This window comes from Polypterus senegalus, chromosome 9 (genome assembly GCF_016835505.1).
Source record: "Polypterus senegalus isolate Bchr_013 chromosome 9, ASM1683550v1, whole genome shotgun sequence".
Lineage (NCBI taxonomy): Eukaryota > Metazoa > Chordata > Cladistia > Polypteriformes > Polypteridae > Polypterus > Polypterus senegalus.
In genome coordinates, this window is record NC_053162.1 from 180050325 (window position 1) to 180072416 (window position 22092).

The window sequence follows — 22092 nt, forward strand, 5'->3', positions numbered from 1 at the left end:
ATAAATAAATCCACTATTTAATAAAACAATAAGGTGTGTGTGTGTGTGTGCTGTGTCCCTCAGAGAAATCTGATTGGTCGGTTTGCAATTGGTCAGTTTGTCTTTGTTGTGATTGGTCAGACTCTGATGATGCAACTGAAAGAGGAAGTACAAGTGTGAGACACACAAGGAGGAGAAAGGGCATGAAAGGATGGTACAAATGCAAGTGGACAGGAGGCAAGCAAGGCGCCTCAGTAATAATTACGGAGTCTGAGAAACCAGCGTTACAGAAACATGTTTGAGACTAGGAAAGCCGGTCAAGAGAGGTTCAGACATACAGTTGTGGCCAAAATTATTAGCCCCCCTGGAATCATAGAACATTTTCCTAAACTTCTTCCCAAAGTTTGCAACATTGATGAAACTTGATATAATCAAACATCCACCAGTGCTATTTACTAGCTTTTGATACATTTTGTAATATAAAATATATTTTAGTCTGGCTTTATATCAAATGTAGTAAGAAATGGGGTGGTCAAAAATATTAGCCCCAAGTTAATGTTTGCTTTCAAAACACACCTACACTAATTAACCAATCAGCTTTGAAACCACACCTGTGCAATCAATTGGCTTCCTAACAACACTCAATCAGCATAAAAAGACTCCCAAGGAACAGGGCTCTTGAACACATGAGAGGGACTACTGTTACTGACCATGCCAAAGACAAAGGAAATCAGTCTGGAGCTCAGAAAGAAGATAGTAGAGGCGCATGATAAGGGGCAAGGCTACACTGCCATTTCCAAGCGATTCACAGTGTCTAGAGCTGCTGTATGTTGCATCATTGCCAAGTACAAGGAGACCAATTCTGTTAGAAACAAACCTGGCCGTGGCCGTAAGCGCAAGATTTCAAGAACTCTGGAGAGAAAAATAGTCAGAGATGTCAGCAAGGAACCCTGGACATCTTCCAAGATGATTGTTGCTGACCTGGCCTCTTCTGGAGTTGATGTTTCAAGGAACACAGTTGTGAGGGCTCTTCACCGTGGTGGGCTTCACGGCCATCGTCCCAGAAGAACCCCTTTACTCAAAGAGCGGCAAATCACAGCCCGACTGAGGTTTGCCCGTGAACATTTGAAATGTAAAGATGATTTTTGGAAGTCTGTGCTTTAGTCTGATGAGACTAAACTGGAACTGTTTGGGCACATGGATGTTGCTTATGTTTGGCGAAGAAAGGGACAGGCCTTCAACCCTAGGAACTCAGTTGCCACAGTTAAACATGGTGGTGGGAGCATCATGCTGTGGGGGGCTGTTTTGCAGCCTCAGGCACAGGGAGCCTTGTTCGGGTGTATGGCATCATGAAAAAAGAAAATGATGTTGACATTCTGAGGGAGAATATGCAGAAATCTGCTCGTAGTCTAGGCTTAGGTCGTCGCTGGGTCTTCCAACAAGACCATGACCCAAAGCATACATCAAAATTAGTTCAAAGGTTTTTCAAGGATACCAAAACCAAGATCTTGGAGTGGCCCGCACAGAGCCCAGACCTCAATCCCATTGAGAATCTTTGGCGGGTGCTCAAAGTGAATGTCCATGCTCGGAAACCACGCAATTTGGACCAGCTAGAACAATTTGCAATGGAGGAATGGACCAAAATCCCTCAGGAGACCTGTGCTAATCTAGTAAAGACCTACTCTAATAGGTTGTTGTCAGTTGTGGCTCAAAAAGAGTACAGTATTGACTATTAATGGGCATGGGGCTAATAATTTTGGATGTCTCATTGTTTCCACTCAGTGTGTCAATAAAATATCCAAACTACAATTAGTTGACCTTGTTATTTTGGACACAGATATGCTTTAAAGAACAAACATTTGTTGTTAATGGTCATTTTCATATTGGAATCAGGACTGTTGCCTAATTTCATAAGGGGGGCTAATAATTTTGGCCACAACTATACAAGGGTACCAAGGAAAAGCACTAAAGGTACACAAAGGTCAACAGACAGCAAAAATATTTTTACATTATTCAATTATCCGTTTGCAGGTTGCACAGCTAGAGGACAGACAGATAGATAGATAGATAGATGGATAGAACAGGGCAGGCAACATTACTTCCTACCAACCCGACACAACTACAGAACAGAACAAATGTTACATTGTTTTATTTTTAACAGAGAAAATGAAACAACATATTGCATAACAAATACTCCTTGCGCACTGGCACCCGCCATACATTATTGCAGGGGTTTTCAAACTCGGTCCAGGAGACCCACTGTGGCTTCAGGTTTTGTTCCAGCCAAATTCATAATCTGTGACAACAAGTGACAACAACTGACAACACTGATCTCACCTAATTAGCTGATTTTTTTCCCCCTATTCTCTTATTCTACATTCAGAAAAGCACAGCAGCATGATTTTTACATTTAAAGGACATTTAGAAATATTTTTATTTTTGCTACAGATTTGTGCGATTGTTTTTGATTACAGGAGTGCTTATTCTTTGCTCAATTTCTTTATAAACATGCTCAAAAAATTAAAGGAACACTCTGAATAAACATCAGATCTCAATGGGGGGGGAAAAAACCCTGCTGGTTACTACTGATATGGACTGGTGATGTGTTAGGAATCAAAGGATGGAAATGAAAATCATCAGCCTACAGAGGGACACCCCGAAAATCAAAGGGAACAAGTTAGGCGGCTGGCAGGCGAGTCCATTTGGCCGAAATGTCATTGCAGCAACTGCAAAAATCGTACTCGTAGTTTGTATGCACCCCCCACCAGCCTGGAAGACAGAGCTCCAAAAGAAGCAAAGACCCTCTCAACCGAGCAACAACGTTAAGAGGAGGCTGCTGCCAGTTTTGTTTTTTTTTTTTTTACCAGTTTTGTAGTGCCACCTTGAATTTTTGATTTTTCTTTGAAAGAATTAAAAACAGGACAACCTGGTTGGTGTCCCAACATTTAATCCTTGAACCTTGGGATTAATAAAGTATCTATCTATCTTGGGTTTTACCATTCGACCACAATACATAGATAGAACACACACAGACATATACAGTACACAACCACAAATATTAATATGTAATGAAAAAAAAGATTCGATAAATCTGCCACCTATCCAAAAGTACTGATAATGTCATGGTATGAAAACACACACATGACATATGCAGGCAAATGACTCGTCCAGATAATTAAGCACAGGAAAGCATTTTATGAGGCTTTAGGAGTCTCCTCTAAAGAAATTTAAAAAATCCAGATTTTGTTGTTTCTGCTGGAATGGAATAGACTGGTTTTACTCCCACTAGGTCCATTTTAATATATTTTTTTTTTTTTCTTTTCACATCGCTGGTTTTTCTTTCTCAACCCATATTTATTTAAAACTTTTATTCCTACATAGACCCGTTCCTCTTACTGCATGCTTTCTATCGATCCTTACCCTGAATTACTCCCGCTGAAGGTGTCATAAGACTTTCCCCTTCTCAAACCCGATACAATCAAATGACCTGACGTGTATGCCTTTAAAACAAACCATTCAACAAGTGCAGACAAATGATGGAATGGATTACTCAAGTGACAGCTGCACTGTCACGAGTGAACTGAGGCTGATTACATGGGTAACAGCAGTGACATCCTTCAGTTTAGCATCACCAAAGAGTGAAACGGCTTTTCACTGAACTTACAGATGTCTGGCAGAAGCCAATCAACTAATCTGCTCCATCAATGTAAACTAAACACAGGGGGATGACATTTTGGTACACGCACACCTGTAGTGGTGGTGTTGCACTGAAAGGTGGGTGCTAAGAGAGAGAGAGAGAGCACTCAGGTGACGTCACTCTACTTGCTGTGCTCACATGCTGCCTCTGTATGTCCGTGACAGAAAGCTCTTTTACTGTTCTTGCTGGAGAGAAACTGATTGTGATTGCAATCCAGACATCGTCGGGTTACCTCTGACCACCCGTTGTTAACACACAATCTGGAATGGATTGTGGTGTGATTCCATGACAAAGCCTCATCCAATCTGCATTGCTCTGAATTCCTATTCCTATTACACTTGCTGAACAAACAGGCCTAATGTTACTTGATTATTCACCTCTTTTGTACGTTGCTTTGGAAAAAAGTGTCTGCTAAACAAATAAATGTAAATTTAACTCGCACCACGAAGCATCTCGGTGTCATAGTTCAGTACCAGCTTTGTTAGGGGGGGTGTCCTTGATTATGACACAACAGGTTAAAAGGTCATCTTTTTGAGTACAGGCAGACCCCGGGTTACGTACAAGATAGGGACTGTAGGTTTGTACTTAAGTCAAATTTGTATGTAAGTCAGAACAGGTCCATTATTTTAATAAATGCTATTGTTGACCGACTGTAACCAAGTGCTCTGCCAATGAATGATGGAGTTTCACCTCTCTCTGACCTTTCAATTATTTCTACTTTATTTTCCATGGTGATGTTTTTTCTCTTCTTTACTGTATCACCAGCACTTGCATCAGATTGGTGTTTCAGAGACATTCTTGAAGGGTGAAGACAAAAGGTGAAGATGAGCTCTTCTGCACAGCACTGTACTCGCTATCACAGCAGGAAGGCACCCGTCATCAACACGTCTGATGTACTGACAAGAGACAACTTCCTGCTATGTACGTAAAAGTACAAGCAGGCTTGCTATTGAGAATGAATGGGGGCGGCAAGGGTGGGTTCATCACCAGCCCACCTCACAGTCACCTCCACTTACAGTATGCTGCCTGCTGTGTCCGCCCACCGAGAACGAACACGGTGTGGCCAAAGGTGGGTAGTGGATCGCCCACATTCAACAGGCAGCCATCCGAGGCACACTGCAATGCTACCCCCAGCTGGCCCATTCACCCTCAATGTCCTCCGTTCAGCCACAACCAGGTCACCGCTTGCAGCATTACCAGCCACCCACCGAGAACGAACGGGGCAGCCGTGTGTGGTGGGCGGGCAGTGAAACTGCTTGACTCCCGAGAGACACTACACTGTGGCGAGCAGTGAAATCGCCCCCCTCCAGCCACCCGCTGAGAACTAATGGGGCAGCCATGTGTGGCGGGTGGGCAATGAAACCACCCGAGAGACACAACATTGCACGGGCATCGAAATCGCTCCCCTCCAGCCTCCGTTTGCAGTGTCCCCAGGCCGAAGATGACGGAGAGGCAGTTACCGAGGTGCATGCGTCGCAGCTGCAGCACCGTTCGTAAGTTGTAGGTCGGATGTCCGTAACCTGGGGACTACCTGTATATTCTCATCCAAGTTTGTCGATGCAAAAACTGGCAAATGCGCAACATCGGGCTGAGACAAGGAGTTTCTCTGCATAGCTGACTAAAGGAGTTCTCCTATTAGCTCACACTGTAGGAAGGCTGCTTCTGAGCCAGACAGCGCGGGTGTGCAGCTGACTAGTGTGTTCTGTTTATGATGTGCAAGGACTTTGCCAGAAGTATCTACAGTGGTGTGAAAAACTATTTGCCCCCTTCCTGATTTCTTATTCTTTTGCATGTTTGTCACACAAAATGTTTCTGATCATCAAACACATTTAACCATTAGTCAAATATAACACAAGTAAACACAAAATGCAGTTTTTAAATGATGGTTTGTATTATTTAGGGAGAAAAAATCCAAACCTACATGGCCCTGTGTGAAAAGTAATTGCCCCCTTGTTAAAAAATAACTTAACTGTGGTGTATCACACCTGAGTTCAATTTCCGTAGCCACCCCAGGCCTGATTACTGCCACACCTGTTTCAATCAAGAAATCACTTCAATAGGAGCTGCCTGAAACAGAAAAGTAGACCAAAAGCACCTCAAAAGCTAGACATCATGCCAAGATCCAAAGAAATTCAGGAACAAATGAGAACAGAAGTAATTGAGATCTATCAGTCTGGTAAAGGTTATAAAGCCATTTCTAAAGCTTTGGGACTCCAGTGAACCACAGTGAGCACCATTATCCACAAATGGCAAAAACATGGAACAGTGGTGAACCTTCCCAGGAGTGGCCGGCCGACCAAAATTACCCCAAGAGCAGAGACGACTCATCCGAGAGGTCACAAAGACCCCAGGACAACGTCTAAAGAACTGCAGGCCTCACTTGCCTCAATTAAGGTCAGTGTTCACGACTCCACCATAAGAAAGAGACTGGGCAAAAACGGCCTGCATGGCAGATTTCCAAGACGCAAACCGCTGTTAAGCAAAAAGAACATTAGGGCTCGTCTCAATTTTGCTAAGAAACATCTCAATGATTGCCAAGACTTTTGGGAAAATACCTTGTGGACTGATGAGACAAAAGTTGAACTTTTGGAAGGCAAATGTCCCGTTACATCTGGCGTAAAAGGAACACAGCATTTCAGAAAAGAACATCATACCAACAGTAAAATATGGTGGTGGTAGTGTGATGGTCTGGGGTTGTTTTGCTGCTTCAGGACCTGGAAGGCTTGCTGTGATAGATGGAACCATGAATTCTACTGTCTACCAAAAATCCTGAAGGAGAATGTCCGGCCATCTGTTCGTCAACTCAAGCTGAAGCGATCTTAGGTGCTGCAACAGGACAATGACCCAAAACACACCAGCAAATCCACCTCTGAATGGCTGAAGAAAACAAAATGAAGACTTTGGAGTGGCCTAGTCAAAGTCCTGACCTGAATCCAATTGAGATGCTATGGCATGACCTTAAAAAGGCGGTTCATGCTAGAAAACCCTCAAATAAAGCTGAATTACAACAATTCTGCAAAGATGAGTGGGCCAAAATTCCTCCAGAGTGCTGTAAAAGACTCATTGCAAGTTATCGCAAACGCTTGATTGCAGTTATTGCTGCTAAGGGTGGCCCAACCAGTTATTAGGTTCAGGGGGCAATTACTTTGTCACACAGGGCCATGTAGGTTTGGTTTTTTTTTTCTCCCTAAATAATAAAAACCATCATTTAAAAACTGCATTTTGTGTTTACTTGTGTTATATTTGACTAATGGTTAAATGTGTTTGATGATCAGAAACATTTTGTGTGACAAACATGCAAAAGAATAAGAAATCAGGAAGGGGGCAAATAGTTTTTCACACCACTGTATTTAACAATACTGTAGCAAAAAGATCGGGAGTGGTCTCCCCTCGACTTTCTCCTGTACATAAGATATGGGGATGGATATTTGAGGAGTAAACCACAAGACAATGTTTATATTTTTAGGTTTATGTACATTAAAGAACCATCAACAACAAATCAAATCAAATTAATAATATACTGAACAATTATTATAAAAGTAAAGATGAATAAATTGGAGTCTGCAGCTGCATGAATAGAAGGTAAAGTATCACTTCCGGTTAGCGGAAATAGCCCAAAAAGTTAATAGAAATATACATTTTGTACCTAATAGTTGTATGCAAAATTTGGTTGACTTATGTGAAAGCGTACTCAGGTTTTCGTGTTTAAACACACACAGAGAAATTATTCCAAAAATGGTATTTTCAGACTCACGGGAGGTCTAAAACGTCGAGATTCATCAAAATCTCGAAAATGAATTTTCGGAGGTTTCTAATACTTTGTATACGAGAAAGTCAGGGAGGTCTAAAAGGTTGAGATTCATCAAAATCTCAACATCGAATCTTTGGACGATTACAATACTTTCCCTACACTTCGTATACGAGAAACTAAAAATGTATGCATTTCGCCCAGTTTTGAGCATACAACTGGAAAATGACATTTGAATTATGTGATACAAGTAACGTGTATTCTCTACAAACGTTTGTCACATTGCTTGCTGTTGGTACATCATTGGCCGCTATTGGCTTCTGTTATATCTCTTTTTTTTTTTTTTAATCTTCTTTCTGCCTGAAAACATGAGATTAAAAATTTCACTAGGAAATACGTGGGGCAAATGACATACAAAAAAGAACATTGTTTTTGGGGGGAATATTCCGTTAATGAGCTTAACAGGCAATGGCGGCAGCACAGGACAAGGCAAAACTAACCATGTTACAGGAAATAACATCACAGAAACAGCACCAGATGAGATCATTCCAGTGTACACTGTGTGTTTAGTCCAACAGGCGGAAAGATGTGCTACAAGGGCTAAGGGAAGCAGGACCACGAGATAAACTGTCAGTCGAAGTATATCTCAGATTTTTGACGGCATGAAGCACATCATGAATATCGACAGATGGAGGGACACCCTGGGGTTATTAATCGTGAAGCCATCTTTAATTCCAGGTTTAGGTTTTCTCTCCAACAAGATAGACTTTGCTTGCTTAGGTCAAGTTTCAGATAATGATACAAACTTCTAAGGATAAACTGTGCTATTCTTTTCCAGAGTGCATCGCTCAAGTACTTCTGGAATTCCCCCAAATTAGAATGTACACTGAACGCAAGTAGAGTATGGCTTTATGTCTGATAATTCCCAAGCTGCTCCTGCACAGACTAACATCTGTCTCGCTACTCTACTAAAGAGACACTGCTAAAGTGAGCAGAGTTCACGCGGCGCCTTTATTATTTAAAATCCGTCCCTTGCCTATAAGACAGCAATTTATGCTCAAAGGATTGTGCCAAGAGACACTTCACTCTGTGAAACTTGTTTACACAGCAAAACTCCAGGCTGTCCTGTTTTAAATATATTTAGAAAAATTTGTAATCAAGGATTTCTTTGGCTTCAACCATAAAGGCTAAACAAGCAGAAGCAACCTCTCCTATGTACAGCAAACAAACATCCTTAAGTGCATTACAAGAGTTTATGTACTAGTTATGGCCAAAAGTAAACCAAACTTTAAAAAAACGTGCTGCAAAATCGACCACTAGTGCAATCTGAACCTTGTGAGATGTTAGGAGCATCTACCAGACAAGAATAAGACACACCATAGCATTCAAAAAATGGCATGTTGCAAAGGTTGTTATATTTAAGGAAGGATTAGAAAGGAAGACACAAAGGTTTACAAGACCAGGCAAAAGAATTTTTAACAATCAGACCAGAAATTTCCAAAAATAGTCCAGACAACACCTCCAAAACACAAGGCAAAACTCAAAGTCAAAAAGAAGCAAAGCTTTCAAAAACAGACATCATGATGTGCTAGCTGCCATTGCATGGTCAATGTCGTGATTAGTGATGAGCGAGCCCTACTGAATTTGCTTCGCTTCAACTTTAGGGGAGAAGAGAAAAGCGTTGGGGAATCTCGGTGAAATGCACTGAATCAACTGGGAGGGAGAAACTAAATGAGTTTTGAGTGGAATATAATGGTGCAATGGTCGTTTCAGTGTCTCTGAGGGCTAGGGAAGTGTCTACCAGCTATGCTGGACTGATTATTATGGCAATTATAATAATTTATTATTAAAATGTGACCTAAGCTACGAGGCAGTAGTGTTAATAACTCAGCCCTCCCAAAACGTAAAACTAAACTCCGAGTCCTTAATATCTCTCTGCGTCTCCTGAGCTCCTATCTCCACAACTAACACCATCCACACCCCGAGCCCGAAAGACATAAATCGTTTGCAACGAGTGCAGAATGCAGCTGCTAGAATCCTAACTAGGAAAAGAAAATCCGAGCACATCACACCAGTCCTAGCGTCATTACACTGGTTACCTGTGTCATTCAGAATTGACTTTAAAATACTGCTTATGGTTTGCAAAGCCTTAAATAATCTCACTCCATCTTATATATCGGAGTGTCTGACATCTTATACTCCAAACTGTAACCTTAGATCTTCAAATGAGTGTCTGCTTAGAATTCCAAGAGCTAAACTTAAAAGAAGTGGTGTGGCGGCCTTCTGCTGTTATGCACCAAAAATCTGGAATTGCCTGCCAATAGGAATTTGCCAGGTTAATACAGTGGAGCACTTTTAAAAAAACTGCTAACAACACATTACTTTAACATGGCTTTCTCATAACTTCATTTTAGTTTAATCCTGATGCTCTGTATATTCAATTAATTACCATTACTATTCATGGTGGCTCCACAATCTGTACTAACCCCTACTCTCTCTTCTGTTCTTTATCCAGTTTTCTGTGGTGGCGACCTGCACCACCACCACCTGATCAAAGCACCATGATGCAGCTACATTGATGGATTAAAGGCCAGAAGTCCACATGACCATCATCATCAAGTCCTTCCATGAGAACCCTAATTACAAAGAGGACTAATTGAGGTCATTGATGTTAGGTAGAATGCCTAGAGGGGGTTGGCTGGGTGGTCTCGTGGCCTTGGTACCCCTGCAGATTTTATTTTTTCTCCAGCCAATCTGGAGTTTTTTTTTGCTTTTTTCTGTCCTCCCTGGCTATCAGATCTTACTTTTATTCTATGTTAACGAGTTTCGTCTTATTGTAATTCTTACTTTGTCTTTTTTCTCTTTCTTCATCATGTGAAGCACTTTGAGCTACGTTATTTGTATGAAAATGTGCTATAGAAATAAATGCTGTTAAGCCTGGGACACAAGGGATCAGTGTTATATACTCAGGGAGGTACTAACTACCAGATCTGTGCTGATCTGTCACTACCTGATCTGTGCTACATAGTGAGAAGCTCAACATGCTGAACCCAGCAGTGAAGACGCAACATACAATGAATCTTTGCATAACAACAAAATATTTTCAGAATATTCTCGTTAAGGTCAGCCAATGTACCCCTCAAATGAAAGTACTGCTTGTTGTGTTTCTTTAAATAAATGCATGTGGAGTGCACATCCAGCTGGAGCTGGATTGTGACATCACGCATTAATCACGCATACTCAAAGCAGACCAGACAGCACTGTGAAGTGGAGTACACTTATAGCATGTAAGCATGAGAAGTTTTGTGCATGAACAACACAAGATGGGCAGGTAGCGCAGACTGGGAGGGTGACATCCTCATCTAAAATAGCTGCTACACAAAAGAACACAGGGCACTGGAGGGAAAACAGAAAGTTTGTCTGAGCCAGTAGCATGGCAAATTTTCAAGGAAGAATTCAGCAAACTAGGTCACTGGCGAACCTGTCATACTCACTTTGACAAATTTCGCCAGTCATGACGCTGTGCAGAAGCAGTCATGTGACTAGCAATAACAAAGAATATGTTTTTGTCTATGGAAAAAAATAACTGAAAATGACAATGCCTATGTTAAACAAAATGGCTATAATGATAATTGTTAACAAAATAAAATTTATCAAAATTATACAGTTAATAATTATAGATTCTAATTTTAATTATTTAATTAAATTATAACATAAGAAATCTGACAAACAAGAGGAGATGATCACTCAGTCCATCAAGCCTGTTCGTTTAGCTAATAGCTAGACTGTCCCAATATCTCTTGCACATAAAATGCATTTTTTGGACGAGAAAGTAGGACAAGAAAATCTAATAAAGCGGACACACTTTAAAAGCATTCAGTTATTCCTTGTTGTTATATGGCTAAAACTAAAACTAAAGACTGTCCTGTCTGAATCACCCTTCTTACTGCCAGAATTAAAAGCTGACAAAGATTAAGTGGTGGCTCTGTGGCTAAAAATCTGCTCTGGTATCTGGACGGTTGGTTACCTGTTCAAATCCTATTACCAAAAGAATGGATCCTACCCTGTTGGGCCTTTGAGCAAGACTCTTTTCCTGAAAATCCTCCAGGTGTATCGTACAACGCCTGAGCCTGTGCTCTGACTCCACTCAGGGATTAACAAAGTATATAAAATCAAAAATCCATTGTGTCTCACTTTCATTACTCTGACAGAGTTGGAGGACTCTATACACTCACTACCTACTTTATTAGGTACACCTTGCTAGTAGCGGGTTGGACTCCCTTTTGCCTTCAGAACTGCCGTAATTCTTCGTGGCATAGATTTAACAAGGTGCTGAAAACATTCCTCAGGAATTTTGATCCACATTGACATAATAGCATCACACAGTTGCTGCAGATTTGTCGGTTGCACATCCATGATGCAAAGCTCCCGTTCCACCACATCCCAAAGATGCTCTATTATTGGAATGAGATCTGGTGACCATTGAGGCCAATTGAGTGCAGTGAACTCATTGTCATGATCAAGAAATTAGTTTGAGCTTTATGACATGGCACGTTATCCTGCTGGAAGTAGCCATCAGAAGATGGGCACGCTGCGGTCATAAAGGGATAAATGTGTATGATGAGATTGTGGTGGATGTTACAATTGGTTGTTTTTTTGCATGATTGTTTGTATTGTGTATATTACAATGCTTTTTTGCACAGCACTTTGGCACAACCTCTATTGTTTTAAATGTGCTTTTATAAATAATCTACAAACTATACTCAGGTAGGCTGTGGCATTTAAACGATGCTCACTTGGTACTAAGGGGCCGAAAGTGTGCCAAGAAACTATCCCCCACACCATTACACCAACAGCCTGAACCACTGATACAAGGCAGGAGGGATCCATGCTTTCATGTCATTCACGCCATACTCTGATCCTACTGTCTGAATTTCACAGTACAAATTGAAACTCATCAGAGCAGGCAATGTTTTTGCAATCTTCTGTTGTTCAATTTTGGTGATAATTGTAGCCTCAGTTTCCTGTTCTTAGCCAACACGAGTGGCACTTGGTGTGGTCTCGAGCTGCTGTAGCCCATCTGCTTCAAAGTTCAACGTGTTGCGCATTCAGAGATGCTCTTCTGCATATCTCGGTTGTAACGAGTGCTGATTTCAGTTCCTGTTGCCTTTTTATCAGCTCAAACCAGTCTGGCCATTCTCCTCTGATCTCTGGCATCAACAAGGCATTTTCAACCAGGGAACTGCTGCTCACTGGATATTTTCCCTTTTTGGACCATTCTCTGTAAACCCTGTGTGTGAAAATCCTAGCAGATCAGCAGTTTCTGAAATACTCAGACCAGCCCGTCTGACACCAACAATCAATCATTCCACGTTCAAAGACTCTTCAATCACCTTTCTTCCCTATTCTGATGCTCGGCTTAACCTTCAGCTGGTTGCCTCGACAATCCCTACATGCCTAAATGCATTGAGTTGCTGCCATGTGATTGGCTGATTAGATATTTATGTTAACAAGCAATTGGACAGGTGTACCTAATAAAGTGGCCGGTGAGTGTATTTTATAGGCCTTTAGGACACCAAAGAGCTAAAGGGGGGTTTACTCAGCAGTCACCTCTTTATTCCTTGTTCATCACTTCTACATATAACAGATTACAAAGTGCAGAACTGATCAGCGGGAAGTTACGGAAAACTAATGGTGAGTCGACATTGTATACCTGTCTAGGAAAAATGAAGGAGTCTGTTAGACAGAGGAATGCTCCTCTCTGCTGTAACACCTCATGTGTTCTGCTTCAAACTGTACTGCCAACATTACCCTAATATCTGGAGTGCTGAACTCCCAGCACTGACCTGGTGGTCCTAACAGTTTTTACTTTACACTACTGATAGGAGAAATGGGGGGAAAAAAAGCCTAGTTAAACCAAAACCCATGAGTAAGATCAACTATTTGAATTTGCAGTTTTTGAAAATGAATTGCCACATAAAAACCAGAATTGTTCCACGACTTTTGTTCCTCTTGAGTTTACCTCAACAGATCTACTACAAGCTACTTTTTTAAAAAACAGGAATTTTTCCTCATTTACTTTGTATTCCAGTCTAGCCTACTGAATGCACTGGTCTCTGCGTCTTTCATCGATCACCTTTCTCTTTTGTGGACTTCGGTTTTTAGGAATAACCTGTAATTCAGGCTGAGTCTACAGTTGTTTGGATTACATCCAAGCCTTAGTTAGCATGCGATGATGAATTACTTCTCTCCACGGTGAGGGAGCCACACGTTTTATTTAGAAAATGACTGGATTCAACAAAACTGTGCTCATAAATGTGAGATTATAGAAATGATCAGACAGACACAGATAGATATGAAAGGCACTATATAATAGAGAAATAGATAAGACAGTACTTTATTTGTTCCAATGGGGAGATTTGTCTTTATACAGAACCTCAAGAAATGTATGAGGGTAAGTCAATAATTAATTATCTGCAATTCTTTATTATATTGCTTGAGCTGGCTGAAGAGATTCCACATGTACCTGTGGAAAACCTGGCGTGGGGTCGCAGAATAAATTTGAGGTAACAATAGTTAAGTATTTTGGTTTGCTGTGCACAGTGAAGTATAAAAGCATTTCTTTAAGAAATGTCATGACGGGAACTACCGAAGTGGTTAAGCAACTAAAAGACAAGAATGTACTAGGAGGAAGGTTGACGTAATACACGAAATGTATTAGGAGATGATTAAGAGATCAGCAGATGTCCTCTAAACAAAAACCCAAGACAGTCGTTACATACACAGACAGTTCAAGGGCAATAGCTGAACCTAAGAGATATAGGAAGACGGATGTAGTAGAATACATTTTTATTTAGATAAGCCATTTGGGTGTGAGTCAATGAGTCAATGAACCAATCAGAGTAAATGTATGCATTAACCAGCACTCCAGTTCTTTATAAAATGGACCTGTGCCCTTATTTTTCTGACCATTCTGTAACAGACTGCTGTAATGAATGTGCTCTCTTCAGCATTTGCTGAAGAGTTAATTAAAGATGCAATGGACAAGTTTCCTCCTGCCTGGATTCTAACTCTAAGAGCTTTTATCAAACTTGCCCTAGCATAGAGTAAGTTCCTATCTTTAATATGTTGATTTCTTCCACAGTTTTTTTCTTTTTTTTTAATTATTTGTACCACAGTAGCTTTTTAATTTCTAGGAGTAAGCATTTCCAATCTACTCTCCATTTGCACCAAAAAGAAGCAGCAAGCAGTGATCTGAGTTTTATACGATGAAGGTCTAAGCAGGTGTTGGAATCCTCAATGGTTTGTCAGAATTATAATATCGACTCTCACAATGCTGTCATCGGTAGTGGATGTTGACAAGCATTACGCTCTTTCTTTATGCTTAACACTCGTCCAGCCATGTTTGAATTTTTCACCACAACCATAAACACCCTGCTGCAGCAAAACACTTTATCCATACTCTGCAGAATGCCAAGCTTTGCACAGCTGGATTTGGCACAGCTTAACACATTCTTCCTGGCAGATCCTCTAAGGCCTCTTTAGACTGGATGGGAAGAGTCTTGTAAACTGCCACCTTCAGGTCTCCCCACAAATGTTTTACGGGTTTAAGTCTGGGCTTTGGCTGGGCCACTCAAAGACGGTCAGAGATCTGTTCTGAAGCCACACCAGTGGTATCCAGGGGTATGACATTGATGACAAACGTAAAATTGCGGTGCATCTTTTTAGAGGTGACACTGTGCAGAAAAAGTGGGGACTGACGGAAAGAGCTCAGCTGGTGTCATCTGGAAGCTCTCCGCTTATGAAAATGTGCTATATAAATAAATGTTGTTGTTGTTGTTGTAGCTGTCTAAAGGAATTCTCCCAGTAGCTCACACCACAAAGAAACTGCTTTTGAGCCAGATGTTGCAGGTTCGCTACTGACTAGCGTCAGTTCACCACAGTGTAAATCTTTGAAATGAGATGCTTCATGGTGCGAGTCCATGGCAATTCAGTTGGTGACAAGGAAAGGATTTGCGTCAAGGAGACCAATGCTGGGCCGGATGTTGCAGGTTCATGACCGACCGACCGGCCAGCAGTTCACCATAGCATAAATACTTGAAATGAGATGCTTTGTAGTGCGAGTCCATGGCAATTCACTTGACATGGAGGATGAGATCTGCACTGTGGACTAGTAGAGTGTAGTTGTGATGCTGTGTAGAAATGGCGGGGGGCTGACACAGAGAGAGACAGTGGGAGCTCAGCTAAAATCACCAGGAAATGTTCAGCTCGCAGTGTTCAGAAGACAGTCTCTGTGGCACCGACTAAAAGTGTTCTCCTATTGGCTCACACGGCAACGAGACCACTTCTGAGCCGGATGTTGCACATTTGTGACTGATCGTGACTGTTCACAACAGTGCATTTCTTTGACCTGTGACTCATTGTGTTGTAAGTGACAATTCGGTCTTAAATTTGAGATATTTCATTGTCACACCTCATAAGATCTTCAATACAGGAAGTAAGTTTGTGAAGGGGAAACTGATTCTTTGCTTGGATTGGTCAAATTAAATTGATTATAGGAAAGGAAAGACAAAGTGGTTTTGTTATACCAGTATATTTACTTGCAACAAAGTATTTATTTTTCTTAAAATCTGTTTATGCCTGTGGGCATGTGCATCTTAAACATTTTTCCCACACTTGTTGCCTCCAGTTTGTCTTCATAGCTACCATTCATCTTGGAATACAGAATTAACATCACTATTACTCAGATGACTACATTTTCTGTGGAGTGTTATACAAGAAATATTAAATAAACACAGTCATATGAAAAACTTTGGGAACCCCTCTCAGCCTGTATAATAATTGACTCTCCTTTCAACAATAAGATACTAGTGGTGTGTCTTTCATTTCCTAGGAATATCTGAGCACTGCGGTATTTTCAGAACAAAGATTTTTAGTGACGCAGTATTTAGTTTATGAAATTAAATCAAATGTGAAAAACTGGCTGTGCACAAATGTGGGTCCCCTTGTCACTTTGCTGATTTGAATGCCTGTCACTGCTCAATGCTGATGACTTGGTTGGATGAGCTCGTCAAGCCTTGAACTTCATAGACAGGAGTGTCCAATCATGAGTGGTCAAAGGTATTTAAGGTGGTCAATTGCAAGTTGTGCTTCCCTTTGACTCTCCTCTGAAGAGTGACAGACAGCATGGGATCCTCAAAGCAACTCTCAGAAGATCTGAAAACAAAGATTGTTGAGTCTCCTGGTTTAGGTGAAGGCTACAAAATGTCATCTCAGAGGTTTAAACTGTCAGTTTCAAGTGTAAGGAATGGAATCAGGAAATGGAAGGCCACAGGCACAGTTGCTGTTAAACCAACTCAGCAGGTCTGGCAGGCCAAGAAAAATACAGGAGCGGCACATGACAGGATTGTGAGAATGGTGACAGACAACCACAGATCACCTCCACAGACCTGCAAGAACATCTCGCTGCAGATGGTGTATCTGTACATCGTTCTACAATTCAGTGCAATTTGCACAAAGAACATCTGTATGGCAGGGTGATGAGAGAGAAGCCCTTTCTGCACTCACACCACAAACAGAGTCGCTTGTTGTATGTCAATGCTCATTTAGACAAGCCAGATTCATTTTGGAACAAAGTGCTTTGGACTGATGAGACACAAATGGAGTTATTTGGTCAGAACAAAAAGCACTTTGCATGGCGGAAGAACAACACCGCATTCCTAGAAAAACACCTGCCACCTCCTGTCAAATTTGGTGGAGGGTCCATCATGCTGTGGGGCTGTGTGGCTAGTTCAGGGACTGGGGACCTTGTTAATGTCGAGGGGCGGATGAATTCAACCCAATATCAACAAATTCTTCAGGATAATGTTCAAGCATCAGTCACAAAGTTGAAGTTACGCAGGGGTTGGATATTCCAACAAGTCAATGACCCAAAACACTGTTGGAAATCTACAAAGGAATTCATGCAGAGGAAGAAGCACAATGTTCTGGAATGGCCGTCACAGTCCCCTGACTCGAATATCATCGAAAATCTAAGGGATGATTTGAAGCAGGCTGTCCATCAAATTGAACTGAGCTGGAGAGATGTTGTATGAAGAATGGTCAGAAATACCTCCATCCAGAATCCACACACTCATCAAAGGCTATAGGAGGACAGCATCTAGAGGCTGTTAGACTGGCAAAAGGAGGCTCAGCTAAGTATTGATGTCATATCTCTGTTGGGGTGCCCAAATTTATGCATCTGTCTAATTTTGTTATGATGCATACTGCATATTTTCAGTTAATCCAATAAACTTAATGTCACTGCTGAAATCCTACTGTGTCTATAAGGCATGTCAGATATTAAAAGGAAGTTGCTACTTTGAAAGCTCAGCCAATGAGAAACAAAAATCTAAAGAATTAAGAGGAGTTACCAAAGTTTTTCACATGACTGTATATCTTCAAACAGCAGAAGATACTACTGTTTAATTCTAACCAAATGCTCATCAGAAACATTTCAGCTGTCTTCACTGCACTGGCTTCCTGTCCATTTCAGGATCTGCAACTTACCTTTAGAGCTCTGAAGAAGAACAGTTTAGGATAACCAATGAGGTTGCTTACGCAATTAGCTTTGTGTTACAAGTGATATCCTCCACTTATTCCAAAGTTTTTGTACTCTGACTCAACCTGCTAAGACACTAGCCAGAGAGTGTCGTATCCTCTGTATCAACTGAAAAGTGGCTCCTAACCTGTGACACTTTCTTTTCCTCTTGCTCATGTACCGCTATTGTCCTGCTACCTTGATGATTTCACTCCGTTTCCAATCAGTACCACTTCATTCAAAGAAAAATGATTTCTAAATCGTTTTGCTTGCTTTTAGAAGAGTAAGCAATACAGAGAGGAGTGAATACATATTTTTGAGTGAGCATGCCAAACAACATTACTTTTTCCTTACTTTACTACCAAAAAAAATTGGGAGAAAAAAAAAAAAAAGAAAAGAAAATTAATTGAAATTTTCTATGATTTAAAACACTTCATCATGCAGAAAAGATTAATGGCTTAAGTAACATAGGAAGCAAGCAAGAACTCAAGATGGGGAAGCAGAGGAGTGGAACTCTGAGCACTTACATTCGAACAAAGAGGGACTGTTTTGCTGCCAGCCCCGGTGAAGAGTACTTCTCAACCAGTGCCAGGGTGCTGAAGCCAAACTTATGAATGGGCTCGTTGGAGTCGAGCGGTGGAAAATCTGTGTCCACTTCCCCATCATCCTCTGCAATATGGAGACAGTATGCACTGACATTTTCACTGTTGGTGGGGAAAAAACAAAACAACAAGGAAGAAATCAGAATATAGCAAGTAAAATAGTTCATGCACAGCAAAGAGAATCTGACAGCACCGAGAACAATATTGTTTAAGATGCCGCAGGAACACGTGGTCACGTAAGGGAAAAGGGCAAGCTTCACCCACATAGCTGCTGCCTACTTCTGTAAACTTTTCATTTATTCATTCACTTGGCACATCGTTTCTAGTGTTTACTGCAGTCTGAAAACAAACACAGCAGAAGGCCGCTGAACTAAACATTTGCCAAAAGTATCCTTTGGCAAAGAGCCGATATATTTTAAACCAGATCAATGCAAGTCAGCAAACAGCAAGCAGCAAATCTTCTTTAATAAAATCCCTGTGTGCGTCCAGGTGTCTGTGTGTGTGTGTGTCTTCTGGTGAAGTGCGCATGTGGGGCCGCACGTGTTCAGTCTCTCCCTGTACATTTCCTGTGCAGAGAGAGAGAGAGAGAGAGAGAGAGACACACACACAGGCGTGCGAGAGAGAGAGACACACACACACAGGCGTGCGAGAGAGAGAGACACACACACAGGCGCGCGAGAGAGACACACACACACAGGCGCAGGAGAGACATACACACACAGGTGTGAGAGAGACACACACACACAGGCGTGAGAGAGAGACACACACACACAGGCATGTGAGAGAGAGAGACACACACACACAGGCGTGCGAGAGAGACACACACACAGGCGTGCGAGAGAGACACACACACACAGGTGTGCGCATGCATTGTTGCAATGTTACTTTTCTTGGTTGTTTATTAAATTACGGATTTTTCAAATGTTAATTTTTTTCACTGCGCTGAAAACTCATTAAAAAAATTGTTTTTAGCTAGCGGTTTGTAGCACTATAGCGCAAACTATTGCAGTGTTAGTTTTCTCTGTTGTTCAAGGTTTTCTCAGTGTTATTCAATGTTTTTACATTTAGTTTACTATTATGCTGTGCATTCTATGGTATAATTAATTATATTTGTGCTTAAAAACTTAAAAATATATATATTTACATACAGTTCATACAGTCTGGAACGGATTAATTGTATTTACATATAATCCTATGGGGGAAAATTACCAAATCGAGTTTTGGAACGAATTATGGTCGTGAACCGAGGTTCCACTGTATTACTGTCAAAGAAAATTACAGGCATTTTACGGAAATACAAACCAGTATTACTGCGAGAGAAAATTAAAGGCACACGATACAGTGACGCACATTACAGCCACATACAAGGTCCCTTGCCATTTAATATTGACTGTTCATACAAATGTTAATGCACTACTGTTCTAGCACCTGGCTTAATGTCTAGTGGTAAAATAGAAATTGTGCTTTGTCAAGCATTAAAGACCAGGCCTTTCTTTCCCATCTAGTGATGATGTATAGGAAAAACGGCTTATCTTGTACATAAAGATGAAAGTCTGTGGTTGTACAAGGCCCTCTTAGAGCATCAGGGCGCAGGGGAGTAAACACTGATGAAGTCCAACTATCACCCGAGTTGGAGCTGCAGAAAATGAGAAAGGTGTGCATACAGGAGATCTGCAGGCATCAAATCAAGAAACTCAGAAAGTGCCAAATTCATCCAGAGTTTTATTTACAGCTTTACAGTAAGGGATGTATGGGGGCACAGTATGAGATTTGTTTGATTAGCGTGTACCAATTCCAAATATCTTGTAAATCAGATGGACAGCACTTGGTACCAGCAGAAGGTGTCACAGGAGGAAGAATGGGACACTTTGTACTGGCCTGATTTATGATATTTAACCATTGAATTGTGTACGCCAATGTAGAAACATTTAGGACTTTACTGTCATTGTATTGAGCTTACAAATATATCTGTTATGTATGGACTTGGTGAAAAGAAACAATTAAATTGGAAACGCATCCAGTCAGGAAGGGGCACCTATGTTTACAGAGCCCAAATCAAGCTACAGGGGGCACTGTTACCCCATGGCAGAGTACGAGAGGCAGCAGAGGGGCATTCCACATTCGCTTGTTTTTGGGTCCTTTAACGCTATACATTTTTGTTTCAACGACTTTATTTCTCATTCAATAAAGTCTGAAAACTTTTACTCCAGTAAAATTCAGAAAGATGAACCTGTGATGCAAACTACGTATGTGTGTACTCTGGCGGAATGGACAGCACCGCCAGCACACAGCATTTTGATTTTACTGTGCCCAGTTTGTAGTTTTCACGTCCACCATGTTCATGTAAGATTCCTTCAACCTGATGTTAGCTTGCTTGGTAAAACTAAAATATGGCTGGGTCTGTGCAGAAGTATGCCAAGCAGTTGACTGATATACCATACAAGGGAAGTTCCAGCCTCACAATGTTCAGTGCCCTCCATAAATGTATGGATTTATTTCTTCTCCACAATTTAAAATTACAAATCATATTATTCAGACGTGATAAAAGTGCACATTGCAGACTTTCATTTAAGGCGATCTGCATACATTATGGTCAAACAACACTTTTTCTACAAGTCTGTGACTAAAAGACGTTACCAGGCGCTGAGGGTCTTCTCTGGTGATGCACTGCCAAGCCACTGAATGCGGCCATCTTCAGCCCCTGCTTGTTGGTAATAAACAGAGTGTTACAGTGCCCTCCATAATATTTGGGACAAAGACCCATTTCTCTTTGACTGACCCCTCGGCTCCACAGTTTAAAATTACACATCAAACAATTCAGACTTGTGATTAAAGTGCACATTGCTGACTTTCATTTAAGGGGATTTGCAGACATTTTGGTCACACAACCATAATGTCTGGACACAGCATTGGCAGGTTCATTACGGCCATCATATTTAGTACTTTGTCGCATATCCCTTGAATGCAATGACTACTTGAGTCTGAGATTCATAGACATTACCAGGTGCTGATGATCTTTTTTGGTGATGCTTTGCCAAGCTTCTAATGCAGCCATCTTCAGCTCCTGCTTGTTTTGGGGCCTTTCCCCCTTAAGTTTTTTCTTCCGCATATGGAAGGCCTGCTCAGTTTGATTTAAATTGGGTGACTAGACTGGCCATTTAAGAATTTTCCAATTTTTTTAACTCTGACAAACCGCTCTGTTGCCTCAGCAGCATGTTTGGGGTCATTACTTTGTTGTAGGATGAAGTGTGTGTGCATTTTCTCTGGTCCTGTTCAGCCAACATACATCGGACTTCCAATACAACTCGGAGTCCTGCCACGTGCAAAAGTTCGCTGACGACACTGCTATCGTGGGCTGCATCAGGAGTGGGCAGGAGGAAGAGGAGTATTGGAAACTAATCAAGGACTTTGTTAAATGGTGCGATTCAAACCACCTACAACTGAACACCAGCAAAACCAAGGAGCTGGTGGTGGATTTTAGGAGGCC

At 41.3% G+C, this 22092-nt stretch overlaps 1 protein-coding gene across 3 annotated transcripts in view; it reads right to left on the reverse strand.

Annotated features, from left to right (window-relative positions):
* mapkap1 (MAPK associated protein 1) overlaps positions 1 to 22092 on the reverse strand; it is a 453244-nt gene that overhangs the window by 244129 nt on the left and 187023 nt on the right. For all 3 annotated transcript variants that reach the window (XM_039764445.1, XM_039764443.1, XM_039764446.1), the window contains one exon: positions 18531 to 18707. In XM_039764445.1, the coding sequence (XP_039620379.1) occupies positions 18531 to 18707 (177 nt within the window). The remainder of the gene's footprint in view (positions 1 to 18530; positions 18708 to 22092) is intronic.